General features: G+C 37.8%; 1 protein-coding gene across 5 annotated transcripts in view; it reads right to left on the bottom strand.

Moving 5' to 3' along the window:
* LOC148365445 (PDZ and LIM domain protein 5-like) overlaps positions 1–18,689 on the bottom strand; it is a 69,187-nt gene extending 50,498 nt beyond the window's left edge. For all 5 annotated transcript variants that reach the window (XM_088335762.1, XM_088335763.1, XM_088335764.1 and 2 more), the window contains exons 1-3: positions 18,598–18,689; positions 17,007–17,133; positions 2,475–2,626 (exon numbers count right to left, since the gene is read on the bottom strand). In XM_088335762.1, the coding sequence (XP_088191888.1) occupies positions 2,475–2,626; positions 17,007–17,105 (251 nt within the window). In that variant the 5' untranslated portion in view covers positions 17,106–17,133; positions 18,598–18,689. The remainder of the gene's footprint in view (positions 1–2,474; positions 2,627–17,006; positions 17,134–18,597) is intronic.
* Between the last annotated feature and the right edge of the window lie 369 nt (positions 18,690–19,058).

Genomic DNA, 19,058 nt, shown 5'->3' with positions numbered 1-19,058 from the left:
AGTCGCTGCTAATTGGGGCCATTATGAAAGAAAAATAGTGATAAGTGAAAAGAGAGAGAGAATGAGTGAAAGACAAAAAGAGAGAGAAAAAGAGTGAGTGTGGAAAAGACATAAAGACAGTGGGAAAAAGACCAAGTGAGAGAAAAAAGAAAGAAAAATGAAAAAAGAGTGAAAAGAGAAAGAGGGTGAGAAAGAAAGCGAGAAAAAAGGGGGAAAAAGAAGGAGATCGAAAGAAAGCAAAAGTAAAAATAGACAGCATGAAATGAAAGAGAGAATGAAAGATAAAAATACATAAAGACAGAGAAAATGAGAGGGAGAGAAAAAAACTGAAAAAAAGAAAAGAGAGAGAGGGAGAGAGGGAGGAGAGAAATACAGCTTCAGTTGCTTTACGAGTGGACCCTGGCTTTGTCGACATCGAGTGGACGTATTTAAATTTTTCTCTTATGCTTCCCTCAACATTGTCTCACGGGCTAGATTATAACCCTAGACAGGCCTGATCTGGCCCGTGTGCTGCATGTTTGACACCTGTGGTCTAAACCGTCTCTCTTGATGTAATATTTTCCGTATTTAAAGTGTGCAATAATTTACCCTTTAAGGCATCACATTGATTAATACTTCAAGATACTTTAGCGAATGTTTCCAATCCCATTAAAATGACTTCCTGAAAATAGTGATTTTGTTGAATTGCAGTAGTTGAGGGGATTGTATTCCCTAATATGAGACCCAAAAATTGTTTTCTCTATCATGAAAAATTGTTATAAAAGATAGATAGATAGATAGATAGATAGATAGATAGATAGATAGATAGATAGATAGATAGATAGATAGATAGATAGATAGATAGATAGATAGATAGATAGATAGATAGATAGATAGATAGATAGATAGATAGATAGATAGATAGATAGATAGATAGATAGATAGATAGATAGATAGATAGATAGATAGATAGATAGATAGATAGATAGATAGATAGATAGATAGATAGATACATAGTAATGTCCTTTCTACCTCATTTTTTTCAAAATAACAGTGAGTAATAATTCACCACTAGAGGTCGTTGTCACCTAGCATGGAGCTGAAGCATGCATATTTGAAGAAGATGCACGATACCATACCATTTGCAAAATTCTGAGGCCTATTTTTTTAATTTCCACCAGCAACAACAAATGGGCAAGCTAGATACACACACAGTGGCTGAAAAGTGCCAATAGCTGGGGTAGGTCAGAGCTGGTGTATTTGAGCAGCTAGCCAGAGAAGCTACAAAAAAGGCTGGTAAAAGATTCATAGAGTAAACACAAATATGGCCAGAGAAAACAGCTTCTTCGAGGGTGTTTCAGTTCGAAAATGTCTCAGATTACCACGTAAAATGGTTGTAAATGTCCTTTGATACCAAAGTCAAAGCCTTTGGACTTCTGTTTGAACTGTTGCCCCATGTGAGTAGGGGTAATAGCAGGGGTAGGGAATCTATGGCTCGGGAGCCATGTATGGCTCTTTTCAAGAGTACGTATGGCTCCGAAATAAAATGTAACTATTGCACATCTCTCTGTGGCATTCCAAAGTCAAGTGATTTCCTCCTAATTTTGGTCCATATAAATCCGAAGCAACTTAATGCAGAAGTTTGATAAGAAACCATTGAAACTGATAAATAAAAACGCTGGCAAACGACTTTGAATGAGTGAGCAGTACAGGTGGGCGGATCCGTGCACGCAGCACAAGGCACTTCCTTCTCTCTCTCTCTCTCGCTCAGTGCAGTCTACACCAAAGTGAATATGACGAGATGCTTATCGTTTGCAGTAGTTTGTGACATTTTTACAAAAGAACTTTGCATGCACATTGTTTTGAAACTGTTATTAAGGACAAATTTCATGGAAAAAAATTGCCGCAACACTCTTAACTGAAGGTGGAAGACAAATTGTAAATGGCATATTTACATTGATTTGGGACACAGGATTTGGCATTATTAGCATTTCATACATTTGATTAAATCATCAAATGACACACAGTGAAATAGAATGTGCTGAAGAATTAGCTTTTGTCTAGAGAGCGTGTTTGGCCGTTTTTTCAATTTTGTCTGAAAATATATGACGTGGCTCTCTCAATTATTTTTAAAACATTTTTTGCTTTCATGGCTCTTTCGGTCAAAAAGGTTCCTGACCCCTGGGTTATAGTATTCCACACAATAGGTGACCGAATATCAAGCTAGAGAATTGCCTTGTAGGATGATTTGGTTCAAACTAATCTTAAGTAAATATCGCAAAGATATCCTCCGATACCAGAGTCTCCACCTCAGGAGTTACTCTGGTTTGTACTGGTGCCCCTTGTGAGTGGGGTTCTTTCATCCCACGCGATACGTGACCGAATATGAAGCTAGAAAATGGCCTTGTAGGAACTTGGATGGTTTGATTCAACCTAATCATCCTATATGTGTCATGGATTTCCTCCGATACTAGGGTATTCCCCTTGGGTCTTACTTCTGAAGGGTGAGGCTGAGGTCTCCCGTGCAGTTTTTGATTTTGTTCTGGGCCTCCAGGTGGTTCATCCCTTCGGTGGCAACGCCATCGATGGACAGGACCACGTCGCCGAGGCTAATGCCGCTTTTGGCTGCTTTGCTGCTGTCGTTCAGCTACACAAAAGAAAGAAAAAGTTAGCTTGTCAATTAAAACTCATTTAAAGCCCTACTACAGAGCCCCCTACCTACTTCCTGCTTTGTTTGGTTCAGTCCTTATATTTTTAATGGAATTTATTTATCTTTATTGTCATTGATATCAATGTATTGTGCATTGTGTTTCTAATAGACAGAGACCGGAGGGTGTTCTGTGTTGGGTAGGTGTGACTGTCTGTGTGTGCTAATGTGATCGACCGGTGTATGCTGTCAGTAAAACAGCTGTTTTTGAGCATGAGCAGTCAACGTCACAGAATAAAAAATAAAAACAATGGGAAGATTAGGCTTTTACCTGCTCGTTACATAGAAAATAAATTCATCAATTGAATTGGACTCTAGTGAAAGTCAAAAGAGCGTAAATAAATGCCAGCAGGTGCTTTGCGGATTGTTATCATGCCCAAAAATTCACTGAGACAAGGTCTTAAGGGAAAGCGATAGTCTGGCTGCAGGTCCGCCTACTGCTCGGTTAGGTTAAACTCGATAAAATCGCGCAACTAGCCAGAAGCTTGGTGCTCTACCCACGAAGGCAAAGAGGTTTCAACGTCCATGATGGTGGACTGAGGGGCCGAGCGTTCTGATTTCCGTGTGGGGTTCGAGGAGGTGATCAAGCCCGGGCCACACAGGGCGGCAGTAGCTCAGGAGGTAGAGCGATCGTTTTAGGATTAAGGGATCCCAGTTCGAATCCCGGCTTGTCCGTGTTACATGCCGAAGTTTCCTTGGGTAAGACACTGAACCCCCAATACCCCCAATAAGCAGGTGAGCGCCTTACATGGCTGCACAGATCTCGGCCGCTATTGGGAAATGTGAAGCACAATGTAAAGCGCTTTGGGAAGTCATTGACTTGAAAAGCGCTATAGAAATGCAGATCATTTCATTTCACAGGGGTGGATGGGGCATACGTGTTTAAGTAAGTGGGGGCTCTTCGCTTTTCCCTTTTGACAAATGTCCGCCAATTTAGTTTTACTTTTGTATATGGACAATAAAACCATTTATTTAACTGCAATTATGTGTTGTGTGGTATTATTTGTAGATCTATAGTTGCTATTTGGTTAGAGTCGTATAATTCTCATTAAGTTTGACCCTTGGGGCTTTTATGAAGGTGTGAAGTTACTTAGCGTATTTTCACTTTTCTCAGTGGTTCTGGTCCCCATTAACCAGAAAAACCGAGAGATCTCGGTATAGCATTGATTTTCAAGCAGCGTGCTGTGAGACCTTGACGAGTGTGCTGCAGGATATTGTCGAATTTTGTCTTTGCAAAGCTTGCAATTGTTGAAATCTTTGCTCTTTTCCAGTGATCAGCCAATGAACTATAACATTCATCCATCATAGCAGGGAGGCACACATTACCATTTTAAAAAATATTTTTATGTACTAATTCTCTGCTCGTGAGGTAGAGGAAAATATATTGTGTATTATCTGACCACTAAATGTCAGTATATGGTATAGTGAAGCCAAAAACAAGTGGGGAAAAGCACAAGTAAGAATGCAAACTTCGGAGTGTCAAAGTGACTATTTCGGGGGTCTTGGGGGTACCCACAGCAGCAAAATGATGGGCAATTAAATCAACTCAGGTGAGGCTCATATAAACTAAACTCCAATTTCTTTACTAAGAGTATTTGTAAAAATGTCATGATAACTGATTCGGGGCACCTGTGGCTGCCCCGTTGGCGCCAACAGCCACAGGACCTGATTGGCTGTTGGACTCTTTTTAAACTCCCTTCTTCCGAATGGAAGCCGTCAGACCTTCTGCGAACCTATGGTCTCAACTAGGCAAGCTTTTGTACTCTCTGACATTATCCTGCCCTGTTTTCCTGCCTGATACCTGTTGCCGACCTTTTTCTGGACCCGTTTCTGCTTTTGCTCCTCCGTCCCGGCCATCGACATGTTTTGCCCTGTTTCCTGTCTGATACCTGTTGCCGACCTCTTTTCTGGACCAGTTTCTGTTTTACCCCCCGTCCTGGCCATCGACCTGTTTTCTCGCTGTCAACGACTACCCTCGCACGACACGGGAGTGCCGCTTCCGCATTCCTGCTATCTGCTACCCGTGACCGACGATCATCGGATCGTGGATGCAAGCACTGCTCTCTTTCTTAATAAAAACTGAGTAAAACAAACGCTATTGGGTCCTGTCTCCTTTCCTGGCCTGTGACAAAAAATGCATGTTTATGTCATTGTTTGAGTATATTGGTATTAAATCAATATTGTTTTGGTGATGAATGAAGTTTTATTACCACCAGGAGCCGCTAAATAATACACACTGTCCCTCAGATTGCCCCCCGAAAAAATTAAATAAAGTAAAAATCTTGCATTTTTTTTATTTTACAAATAATGATCCTTGTGAAGCATTTTTTGGTTGAAATGGCAGATTATTTTTCTAATTCAAAGTATAATTTCAGGTAAAAAAATGTTTTCGAAAAAACGAGATGAAGGTATATTAAAACCGCAAAATTAATAACCAAAATTAATTATCTGTGATTACCTACTGTCATGATTACCAATTTGGATCACCTGTGCCCGCTCATTTGGCGCCAGCAGCTGCGGGCTATCTGATTGGCTCCCTGTCTCTTTCTAAGCCCGGTCCTGTCACTCTCCTTTTGTCAGTCCGTCTGCGAACCTCTGTTGTTACAATGCAAGCCTTTTTTGACCCTAACACCCGCCTGTCCCGTTTTTGCACACTTTTTTCCACCTGCCCGTTCCTGATCTCCCCGTTTGTCTCCGGCTACGACCTGTTTTTTTTTTTTATCCCGACCACGTCTGTTCACCCGTCCCGGCTTACGACCCATTTCTGACCCTGACCACGTTTTTGCTCTCCTGTCCCGGCTATCGACCCTTTTGTCCATCCCTGACACCGCCATTGCCCGCTACGGAAGATCCACTTCCGTATTGGGATAACAATCCGATTGCGCGAGCGACTTGCTTCCAGCGTCCAGCGAGCACCGGATCGTGGGCCCTGCCCTTCCTCTTTCTTTCAATAAAACTTGTGGTTAACGTTACGCAATTGGGTCCTGATTCCGTTCTGGTCGTGACACCTACTAAACTATCTTGATCACCAATGTATTAATTTAAGCTTTTAAAAACCTGAAACTCGGATGATTTTTTTAATAAAAAAAAAAAAAAAGGGGGGGGGAAAACGTGTCTTGTCTCCAAAACACTTCTATATGATAGCTTATCGTTAGCAAGTAGCGTAAGCAACTGAAAATGTATGGGTCTTTGCCATTATGTGTTTGATAAGCAATTGAGACTCCCCTTTGTTTCCACGGCACCCTATAAAAACGCCTGTTAAAAAGGGGGCTCTGGATTTATGGGGGGTGTGCAAAAACAAACTGGTTTATAGTCTTTGTAAGAACACCATTTAAGTCTTGCTTCGCAGGCGTACCTGACACCAGCTCGCCTTGCTTGAACTGTTCTATTTATTCTCGTTGACATCAGGGGACAGGAAATATTTTGCTAAACGTGACTACTTTCCTTGGTTTTTTGGAACAAACTCCACCAAATGTGTGGTGTATGGAGGACTGACTCTTCTATATGTAGACATAAATTTATAGATACTGTACATGAATACATCCAAATATATGCCATATTAGTAAATGAACACGTCAATAAATCACGTAATGCCTAGATATTACATAACTGCAATTCTTCAATTTATTCATGCGATTTGTCTTTTATTTTTTCATTTTGCATGGCTGCACGGCCGCTATTGGTGTGTGAGTGTGTGTGTGTGAATGGGTAAGTGTGAAGCAGATTGTAAAGCGCTTTGGGAGGTCTTCATTGACTTGAAAAGCGCTTTACAAATGCAGACCATTTACCGTTTACCATTTGTTTATTTCAGTCATTTGCACAACAAAATGTCATTCAAATGGGGGGTGAGAACTGGCTGAGTTTTTCACCTATTGGTTGATTGACGAGTGCACCGATCAACTGAGCAGTTTCCCTCATCCAGGATATTTTGATGTTGCAAAGCACTGTGGGACTTGTAGTACAGAGATCATTGATCCATGCAAACTGGTTTACCGGCTAAACAGGCCTAATGTGTCTTTTCTGACATCCCATTTTATTTAATGGCACTGATGTATCCATCCATATACAGTGTAATTCCATGCTTCTGGCAAGCCATGAATAAATAAGCACAACTTGTAGACAGGACTCAGGAATGAACTTTTCGAGCAAACAAGCAAGGCTGATTTTGGTGAGTGACCTGAATGAAATCATCCTCAATTTGAATGACGAAAATTAAAATGGACATTGTGTATTTTTAGCGCCTCCTGGTGGTAGAAAACACAACTTACTAAAAAAGGCTACAGTTTGCATTAATGCTACACGCTAACAGTTAGCTGAAGCTAAGAAACTAACAAGACATTTTGCTGCTATCATAAGAAATATGAACTCGATAGAAACAATCACAAACGTTTAATTTCTCCTCCTTAATATGAAGTGTGCGCTGCACATCTTTTTGCGTTAATCTGTTTAGCCATAACTCTTTTTTGTCCTAAAACGGAAATATCCGCTGGGATCCTTTAACTTCAATGTACGACCACTTACGTTTTTGATCCAATTCCGGCACACAAACACACAACATGACGTCAACAAGCAGCTACGACAGCGTTCTTTTCCTCTGTCTTCTAACCAGCGCAAGTACTCTTTTGCCTCCAGGACAAGCCCCGCCCACTGGATACGTCAAATCAACGGGTTTATTACCTACAGTATCATTAGAAAAAAATGGAAAATCTCGAGGAAATACTCTACTTTCAAGCAATGCGATACTTCATTGAGCGGCAGTAGCTCAGGAGGTAGAGTGCTAATTTTGGGACCAAGTAGTCCAAGAGGTTGTTGGTTTATTCTGGGCCTTTCGAGTGAAATGTTAATGTGTCCTTTGAGCAAGACACTGGACCCTTAATGTCCCCGATAAGTGTGAGTGAAAGGGTTAATGTGAAGTACATTGTAAAACGCTTCGGGAGTTCTTCAGTGACTTAAAAAGTGTTATATAAATGCAATCCATTTATCATTTTTAAGCTATCAGGTGACGTAAGCACTCGACAATACAAACCAGACTACTTTCTTATCAGTAAACTGAGGGTAGAAAGGCAAAGGATGTTCCACTCTGCATTACTCATCTACAACACCGCGAATAGTACTCCACTCTTAATAGAGCTGTTATTCCAGCAAGGGACAGAGACATCGCGTTTGATGTCATTTATCAGCATTTACAAGGACAACTCTGACATTTCCTAGATATACAAAAGAGCTGGCGCTGAAGTCATTTGTTTATTTTGCTACTAAAACTAAAAGACCACACACACACACACACACACACACACAGAATCAAACCTTTTACTTCTCTTACTTTACTTACTTTACTTTCCAAAATACAGCATAAAAGGTGTGAATGAGCGAATGAGTTGTCTGTCCCTGTGTGCCCTGCGATTGGCTGGCAACCAGTTCAGGGTGTCCCCTGCCCACTGCCCGGAGATGGCTGGGATGGGCTCCAGCCCCCCCGCGACCCTGATGAGGATAAGCGGTACGGCTGATGAGATGAGATGAGATGAGAAATATTGTATCTGCACTCTTATTCAATATCGCGTCTCAGATGCAGTGGCTTGAACTTGAACTTTGTGACCTTTTTCCACTTTTAAGACTTCAAACATAAAGATATAAAACTGTAATTTCTTGTGCAGAATCAACAATAAGTGGGACACAATCATGAAGTGGTACACACGTTATTGGACATTTTAAACCTTTTTCACAAATAAAAAACGCCCAGCTTGAGCTCAGTGAGGCTGGATGGAAAGCGTTTATGAAGCAGTTTTCAGTTCTTTCCACGGATTCTCAATTGAATTGAGGTCTGGACTTTGACATGTGCATTCTAACACCTTGATATGTTTTTGGTGAACCATTCCATTGTAGCTTTTGCTTTTTGTTTTGGATCATTGTCTTGTTGGAAGACAAATCTCCGTCCCAGTCTCAGGTCTTTTGCGAACTCCATCAGGTTTTCTTCCAGGATGGTCCTGTATTTGGCTCCATCCATCTTCCCATCCATTTTAACCATCTTCCCTTTCCTTGCTGAAGAAAAGCAGGCCCAAACCATGATGCTGTCACCACCAAGTTTGACTGTAGGGATGGTGTGTTGAGAAGTCTTGCATTGTTGCCAAAAAGTTCGATTTTGGTCTCATCTGACCAGAGCACCTTCTTCCTCATGTTAAGTGTTTCTCCTAGGTGGCTTGTGGCAAACTTTAAACAACACTTTTTATGGACATCTTTAAGAAATGGCTTCCTTCTTGCCACTCTTCCATAAAGGCCAGATTTGTGCAGTATACGACTGATTGTTGTCCTATGGACAGATTCTCCCACCTCAGCTGGAGACCTCTGCAGTTCATCCAGAGTGATCATGGGCTTCTTGGCTGCATCTCTGATCAGTTTTCTCCTTGTATGAGCTGAAAGTTTAGGGTGACGGCCCGACCTACGTAGATTTGCAGTGGTCTGATACTCCTTACATTTCAATGTTATTGCTTGCACAGTGTTTAAAGCTTGGGAAATCGTTTGTATTCAAATCCAGCTTTAAACTTCTCCACAACAGTATATCAGGACCTGCCTGGTGTGTTCCTCATTCTTCATGACGCTCTCTGCGCTTTAAACGGACCTCTGAGACTATCACAGTGCAGGTGCATTTATCCAGAGACATGATTACACACAGGTGGATTCTATTTATCATCATTAGTCATTTAGATCAACATTGAATCGTTCAGAGATCCCCACTGAACTTCTGGACAGAGTTTGCTGCACTGAAAGTAAAGGGGCTAAATATATTTGGACACCCACTTTTTTGTTTTTTATTTGTTAAAAAAGTTTAAAATATCTATATAAAATGTGTTCCAATCTAATGATTGTGTCCCACTTATTGTTGATGCTTCACAAGAAATTACAGTTTTATATCTTCATGTTTGAAGTCTGAAATGTGGCAAAAGGTCACAATGTTCAAGGGGGCCAAATAGTTTCGCAAGCCACTGTATGTTTAAGGTATACTGGACTTAAAAAGACACTCTGGCATGGTTAATAAAAGAGACCAGGATTAGCGTTAATGCTTTTTAGCCCTTGGACTATTTATAAAGTAGACCCCGGGTTAAGGTGACCCCACCTTATGCCTTTTTCACTTCACGGTGTGGAATAAGAATGATTTGGCATATTCTCTACTATATGATTCAAACAATATTTTTTGTGTCCACAAAATTCAAACTTCGTCCCCAAGATGCCTGTCTGCTATTGGTCAACGTCCTATAAAATGCTCGTCTGCTATTGATTTGAGTCTAGGCATTAAGAAAACGTCACTATGCTACTGGCTGTACCAATTCCCACAATGCCTTTCTCTGTTTTCATTCAGTTCAGATCTTGTGTGCTTTCTAAACTCAGTTGGTGATACAACACTGCATTTCTTTGTACGGAATTTATTCCCTATATGTCCAAGGCTTACAGTGATGATAAAGGGAGAAGCAAAAACATGAAAACCATGGAAATGAAGATGGGATATTACAAAGAAGGCACAAATTCTTATAGCTGCCTTCACAAAGTTGCATGGCGACGATCAGGAATATTACTGAACATGAAAAGGTGATATAAGAAAAGAAATCTCCTCTCCCACTGCATCCACCTGATACTTCACTCAACCAACTTAGGTCTGGTCCCACTAAAGGTAAATGAATTGTCACATTTCTTTTCCATATATATTTCTATATAATGTTATACAATCATATGCAGCTATATTACAAAAAAGTTGTATTTAAAATATACGATTTTGTTATTTCAAAGTCAACTACAATGATACTACAATAATTCTACTGAGGAAATACAATACAAATAAACCAAAATAAAACTACATTAAAACTGTGATACGAAAATACTCTGGAAATACTAAAGATGCAATACAACAATTCTACTATCGAAATATTAAAAAAAAAAACTGAAAAAATAATAATACTACAGTAATACTACAAAAATACTAAAATCATAAAGATACTGTAATCCTACAAAAATACCAAAAAAATACTAGAGATGTACAACAAAAAATCTCCTATCGAAATACAATAAGCCTGAAAACTTCTGGTTTGAGTCCCTTTTTTCCAAATGTAATATTTAGACAAATTAATACAATGTTTGCTCCAATAATTTTCACATTGCTTTTCACATTGCTAGTCATCGCTTTATTTACATGTTGTATTAATCCAATTATTCGTTGTTGGTTTGAAAAAAATGATTTTTGTTTTAGTATAACCACTTACAATGAAGTTGTGCATTTGCCGGCAATTAGAGCCAAAGAGTGGGATAATCAAAACACTGAATTACTGTAAGCCTTTCTTGTCTTGGCCATATGGTGATCGCTCATAGAGGGTCGGAGAGGAATTTTCCTTGACGGGCAAAAGGTCGTGGTTTTTTGCCTCACACTCAACAAGTGGAGCATTTTTTAACCTTCTTGTGAGCTTAAAATGACAACTGCATTTAGTATAAATTTCACAAAAGAAGGAAATATGTATGATAAATGATGGTCTAAATGTGCCTTTTATCCTATGTTCTATATTCTTATGCCCAATATATACTTTTCACTCTTAATTTTATACTCTTACATCTTTATATGTTTATATTTCTATAGTGCTCAATAAGTGTGTGGTTTTACGATTTCGCTAGAACTTTCATGGTGAGGAGGATAAGTTCTCAGGCCACAAGGGATGTTCCTCCGATTAAAAAGCTACAAGTTGAAAGCCAGTATGAGGCCTGCTACCTGATATCAAAATGGCCTTGACACTCCCACATTCCGAGCCGCTAAAAAGCTTGCTTTTCTTCTTACAAAGACGCATTGTGTTTACAAAGTTTCACTTCCCTATTGCTCATTTATTATACATGCACGCCATACACTGCATTTAAATATGTGTTTCCTGTCGAAACCAATCAGATTAATTTCCTGTGTTCATGTAAACCAATCAAATGTGTAGTTTCCTTCTTGTGTTTTACAATAAATGAGCCTCCTGAAAAAGGAAGAGCGTATTCTTCATTGAGCCGATCCTGGAAGCACGTACCTACGAAGGAAGGGGCTATGAAAAACGTTTCAGACTCAGAGTGTGTTCTTTTATTCTTTCTACTACGATCTCGAGTTTTAACCTTAACAGAAATACAACAAAAAGAGTCCAGAAATACTAAGAAAATACTACCATGGAAATACTACAAAGCAACTACTGCAGAAATACTACAAAAAAGCTTCAGAGAACTTTGATTAAAGTAATCTATTTAGAAAGAAATATTACACGTAAACGTCTGCATCTATAGTTATTCAAAAATTAAAAAAAATAGAATGGCTCTCTAGGATGGGCCCCTAGGCCAACTTTTTTCAAACCGATGCGGCCCCTGGCTCCAAATAGTTGCCCACCTCCGGAGTAGAACATGGAATGAGTTATAGCAGGTATGAAAATGATCGAGTAATAGGGGGACCCAGATCTAATTTTGTTTAGGGCCCCATGAAGGCTTGGTCACAAGTGGGGTAAATGGCCCACATGCCGTAGTTTGAACACCCCTGTTTCGGCTTGTCCTTTGTGAACACACGAGAAAAACAGATTCCTGCCAACCAAAACAAATAACAAAATAAAAGTCAAAATAAAGAAGTTAATTAAGTTGAACACATCGTAAACTGAGAAATCCGGTCTCAGCCAGCGACTACTCGTAATAAATTCGTACACTTTCCGAACAATTCGATCTTGTGTTCCGACATCTTTTTACATCCACAAGCCGATCATTGTGTCCGGCTGTGAATGCCGCCTCCTTTTAGCCCGTTTTACCGACGTGCCGTTTCCTCTTTACCCGGGTAAAGGCTCTTAATTAGTCATTTTGTTTACTCACACCTTTCCATTTAGAGCAGGGGTGGGAAAACTACAGCCCATGGGCCACGAGCGCTGTAATAATAGGCAAAGGGCACATAGTTTAATATAAATATCTAAAAAGCAACTTAGCTAGATGGATTGCTAAATAGCTCAAAAGGTATATTGATAGTTGGCTAGAAAGGTAAACAGGTTTAAAACTAAAAGGAAATAGTCAAGTCAAGTCATGTTTATTTGTATAGCCCTTAATCACAAAGAGTCTCAAAGGGCAAACCACAGACTATTATGACACCATCCCCTGATCTAAAACCTACATGAGGGAAAGAAAAAATTCAAAAACCTCAACGTGACATTTTCTGACTCTTTATTTCTCTATTTATTTTTTTCTGTTTCTATTTCTTTCTCTTAATTTTCTCTCAGTTTTTATCTTTTTCCTGCTTTATCTTATACTTTTCTCTATCTCTGTATTTGTCTTTCTCTTTCTTTTTTTTGTCTATCTCATTGTTGCCTCTCTTTTTCTCCCTCACTCTTTCCTTCTCTCGTTTTCTCTACCCCATTTGTAATAGTGTTCCCTCTTCCAATGGATTTTAAATTATGCTAATCTCTTGTTCATAGTGAGGGAGAGGCTCCAAAATAAAACTGTGAAAAGAAACCTTTATTTTATTTTACGATGATTAGATGTAGCTAGCTAAAAGAGTAAAAAGCCAACCAAATAGCCAGATAGAAAGCTAAAACAAAGCTAGATAGGGAGCAAGAAAGGAGTACACAATTCTGCCTAATCACTTGCAAAATGTTAGCTTGATAGCATGCAAAAAAATGCAAAAATCTAGCTAGATAGCTTGCAAAATAGCTAAAAAGGTAGCTTGATAGTTAGCTAGAAAGGTAAAAAGGTAGCCAGATAGCTAGTTAAAAAAACTGCACATCTTTGCTCATTCGCTTTTTAAAATCCATTCATTTGAATAAAGCTTGTTATATTTCATGTAAAATATATCACTAAAAAGATGACTAAATTAATTTATTTTATTTACAAATAGATTCTCATTCTACCCTCTTATTTAAATGCTTAAAGATAATTATCAATACTTGTCTATGAAGCCCATGGAGTTGAGTTGAATTACCTGAATTTTCACAATAACAATCCAACATGTTAATACTAAGTTGTTACTATGTTACTAACTATAAAAATAGGGTTAAATAGTCTTAGTTAACCGATAAGAAAATCATTTTACTAGAAAATCACAATTACCTAGTGCTGGTGAGCTATTTTCAGAGCAGGTCAGCGGGCACCTCAACTAGTCTTAGGGGCATCCCGGTGCCCGCTGGCACCACGTTGAAGACCACTGGTTCTACGTAAACAAATAATGTAATGTATATACATATTTCTAGCCACGCCCATTGTTGACAAGAAGCACAAGAATAGAACAAAATCAAAAAGTTAACACAAGGGAACGAAAACTGACAATCATTTTCGAGGCAGGACGTGAAAAGAATGCCTGAATAGGCGTGCCCTGTAGTTAACTGACCTGTGAAACGATTGGTCTATTTTTATGCAATTAATGTAGACGTTCCCCCGAGGTATTTACAACAGTTTCCTGGGACTGTGTGCGTATGTAGCCATTCTTTCAAAATGGAGTGCACTTTGACCTCATTCACTGTTAGCCTAACTAGAATGGATCTTTGACGAGTATAGCCGTCGATGGCAGCCTAGCTAGAATGGATCTGATTTGTCTTCGTCGGGGACTACACTAGAAAGTACAACATTCACAACAAGATTTTTAAAAAAGACTTCAGAAGAAAAATGACAGAAAAAGAACATTGGTGTAAAACAATTATTTTTCTAAAATATTTTATTGAAACATTATGAATCGAACGAAATCCGAAAAATATTAAATACATTGCTTTGTACTCACCAAAGATCCTCTATTAACCTCTTTTGCTAGCTGTGTTGTTTTGTAAGAGCTAACTATCTAATATTTGTCAAAAAACTCAAATATTTTATTGAAAAATTAAGAATCACAAAGCGAAGGAAATCTGAAAAACATTAAATACATTAAATTGTACTCACCGAAGATCCTCTATTATCCTCGTTTACTACCTGTGTTGCGTGGTAAGAGCTAACTAGCAAGTTGTTAAACAGCTTGAAGGTTAAAATAATAAAGAAATATTCCTAATGTATATACTGAAACATACCTTTTTCTTGCATTCACCATCCTCTTTACTCTGGCCATTAAAAAAACTAGAAACTCCCAATTTTTTTTTCACAAAACCACAAAAACACACAAGTGCGGTGAAAAGAAGAAAATAACCCACATGGCTTCAGTTAGCGGGAGAAGTATCACATCCAAAGTAATAATAACACAACACGGCACCCGACGGGGCTTAGTGGGGCCCCGGAATTACAGCGCGCCGGTCATTCATCATCGGCCTCACGGTGCCGTTAGCCAATTTGAGTCCTTTCGCCGTTTGGATTTCCTTCAAATGCTCCGCTGAATCACAAATTGAGTTCTAAATTTCATGTTTTGTCCAGTAAACAGGTGAAAAACCCATCATGTGAGCTCATTATAGAGCATGTTTACCAAAATCTGTTTGAACTCTTGAACACCAAAATGGTGCATGAAGTTACTTAAAGGGTCAGTGTGTCATATTTAGTGCCTCCAAGCGGCACAAAAAAATTGAATTCAGTAAAAAAAAAATAATAATAATAATAAAATATTTGAATACCAGACAATTTCCGCGGCAATTGTGACGTTTGGGGCATGTAGCGGTGAACATGTAATCGTTAGCATGTAGCTGTTAGCATTGAATCCTTAGCTTGTTGTCGTTAGCGTGTAGCCCTGAGCATGAAATGGTTGGCACATACTCGTTAGCATATATATATATATATATATATATATATATATATATATGTATATATATATATATATATATATACATATATATATATATATATATATATATACTGTACATATACCGCCTCACTTAACTGCAGACTTGTGCCAATTCCACAAAAGTGAGTACTTGATTAAAGGAACAATCAAAGCAAAAAAATAAGTGATTTTTATTCATTTGACTCTTGTAAAAAAAAAACGCTGCTGTGCCGTTAAAACAGCTTCACCTTTACACAGCATTCGTTTCCAGTTAACTTTGTGTAGTCTGCATGTTTGGTCTTGATATTCTTTGAGAACAGCCACAGTCTCTTGGCTTATCAGGCAGACGCAGTTGTTTTGGGCGGGGGCCCTCACAGTCAACTTTCCTTTTTTAGTTTCAGTCGCAATGTCAGAAATGGGATGGGCAAAAATTCTCACCGGAATTAATAGGCAAAAGACTTCTGCCGTCATCTGGTGAAATGGTGATTTTTTTTTTTATTAATAGATTTGATATTGCGGTCAACATTATTGGCAGGCCACATATTATTAATTTTATACGGCCGATAAAAATTTGATCACAGGTCCCCGGGCTGGACTTTGGACTTGCCTGCTTCAGTATCAGTGATTGAAATGATGATAGACGCAATTTATCTTCATTGTATAAATATGTAAATATTCTGTGTAATTCTGCAAAGTAATCCTTAAATTAACCAAATGTACCTGTAATTTGATTACATCTTATTTTCTGTAACTGTAACGGAATACAATGACAATTGTTTCGTATTCTAATTACGTGAAGCCGTTGCCCCCACCAAGGGTTCCAAAACTTGCAGTGACGATAAAGGGAGAAGCAAAAACGTGATAACCATGGAAAGGAAGAAATAGGAAGAGGGCACACGGATTCCTATCCTAACTAAATTACAACAAAACGGCGATCAAAACTGTTAATACAAATAAGGAGGCGTTTTAAGCAAGGAAATCTTCTAAGGCGGAGCTCAGCATCCTGTGGCTCCCTGCCCTAGTGGCTCCCTGCAAAAATGCATGGAAAAGGATAAAGAAGAAGGAGAGAAATGCATGTTTTTAAAGGCTGTAAAATATTTGGGATGAATATCGAGGGAGTAACCTTTTTATAAAAATCACTTTTTATTTCAGTTTATACAAACTTAAACTTTTTTCGTGGCTCCAGACATTTTTTTTTTGTCTGTTGTTGTTCAACATTTCCGGTTGCTGACCCCTGTTCGAAGACAATACCATCTGGTGGAAGTTTTAAAATCAATTTATCTTCGAAACTACCATCTCATTCCCCATCTTCATCCACCTGCTACTCTACTGTACCAACCGAAGTCATGTTACACCAAAGGTATATCAAAGGTCATTTTTGCTTTGTATGTAGATTCATTTATGCCATTTAATCATATATAACATATACTGTAAGTACTACTTGCCATGTACTATTTTGATATTATCAGAGTTACCAGGGGTTTGGAAGGTATTGGTTAATTAGTATAGGTTTCCTTCCCTCCGCTATAAGTCAATTCCTCCACCTCAGAAGTGACTCACGTTGTTTTCCTGGGGGTCTACTGTACATTTGATTATTATTGGATGTTTTAGAAGTCTTACCCTCGAGATGGTGAGGGGCAGGTTGAAGTCTTTTCCGCCCTGTAGACGAAATCCCCAGGGGGCGGGGCCTCCGAGAGTCACGCTGTAGTTGATGCTCATGATTGGTTTCTTCAAAGGGGGAGGGGCACTACACAAAGTTGACGTATTTTAGATGATGACGATTAAGATTAAAAGTTATTTTTCAAATATGGAAACGGGACTATAGCGCTTATAGAATATCTACAGACTATTGCACAAAATGCATATTACATTCAAAAACAATTGTGCAATATGAACAAAGATGAAAAAACAAGATAATTGCCCTACTTGCGTTTTATGTATCAGTTTATTTTGCATAACTAAATAATCAATTCAAATGGTATAGTCAAAAAGCTAGTATAAAACGTTTTTTCGAAATATCTGTTTAGTAGATATTATTTTAAAAACTTTTTAAAGCTTTTTAAAAGCTAGTATTCTATTATCATACTTAAAACAAGCAACTATTAAACAATTACATTTAATAAAACAAGTATTCAGTTTTTAGAATTATAACTGGAAACTATGAAACAATTATATAGAAATGGTAAATGGTTTATATGGATCTTTTTCAAGTCACTGAAAACCTACCAGAGCGCTTTACGATGTGCTTCACTCTTACCATGAATCTAAACAAAATCCTTATTAAATAATTTATTATTATTTATTTAAAATATATAGATAAGATATACTTTAAAAACAACTATAAAAGATTTAAACTCTTAACATTTATTATTCAGTTATCATAATTAACAGAAGCAACAACACTAGATAGATAGATAGATAGATAGATAGATAGATAGATAGATAGATAGATAGATAGATAGATAGATAGATAGATAGATAGATAGATAGATAGATAGATAGATATTATGAGTAAAATAATCATATAGATAAATTATTACTCATTTATGTTAAAGCAAGCAACTATGCACCTATTCTATTTGAAATATATATATATATATATATATATATATATATATATATATATATATATATATATATATATATATATATATATATATATATATATATATATATATATATCCTAGTATTAAGATATAGCAATTATAGTATTGAAGCAAGCAAATATGTAACTTTTTTATTTAAACTATATATAATTAAAACAAACTATAAAATATAAATAATCATCATAATTAAAACAAGCAACTGAAAACGTGATTATATCAATGTTCAACATTGTAAATAAATGTATTTATAATGATTAAAAATAAAACAATTATTTATAAATAAATAAAAACTATTTTATATTAAATTATATTAAAGCAAGCAAAAGTCCCACTTAAAATATCGCATTCAATTATTATCATTGAAAAATAAGCAACAGTAAAACAATTAAAACATTTAGGCCTCAAATTAATTTAAATGAAAAACAAATATTGTACTTAGCATATGCCAAGTTTATTGTTTATTATTGCAAACATATTGGGAACAAATGTGTGTAATTCTCATGTAATTACATAAATAAATATCATTTTACAGGACAAGATAAAATATATGATTTTAGCCAATATTTAAAAGAAAACAATCAGTTAATCAATTAAAGGGACTTTACCTTTATTGGAAGAAAAAATGAAATCGCCTTTGCAGATAGCCGACAGTCAGTCAAATAATCCCCTTGGAGTCCTGGCGAGCAAGCCCCTTCCCATACAACACATCAAGTGTATGAGTGAGGGGGGAGCAAATGCTCTTATACTGTATACCGGGATGGGAGGAGGAGGGGGGGGGGTATCGAGAGGTTAGGATGGGGAGGGGAGGGCCATAAATCTAGGAGATGAGTGGGAGGGGGGATGTATGACATGACGGGAAAGTGGTCGGGAGTCCCAGGAAAATGAGGTGGGGGGAGTTTGTATTTGTTCTTTATGTCTATGAACAATATTGGCTGGATAACGATTAGCATTCGCTTTCTGGAAAGGATAATGAATCCTGACTAAAGCTCCACTATCAGGAAAGGACCCATGTCATATTTATTGCACCTCACCAGCACGGCGGCGCAGTGGTTAGCGCATGTGTGGC

Source organism: Urocampus carinirostris, chromosome 5, assembly GCF_059441175.1.
Source record: "Urocampus carinirostris isolate Australia breed hairy pipefish chromosome 5, RoL_Ucar_1.0, whole genome shotgun sequence".
Lineage (NCBI taxonomy): Eukaryota > Metazoa > Chordata > Actinopteri > Syngnathiformes > Syngnathidae > Urocampus > Urocampus carinirostris.
Note: the sequence above shows the minus strand (reverse complement) of the source record. Positions and strands in the feature narration are given on the sequence as shown.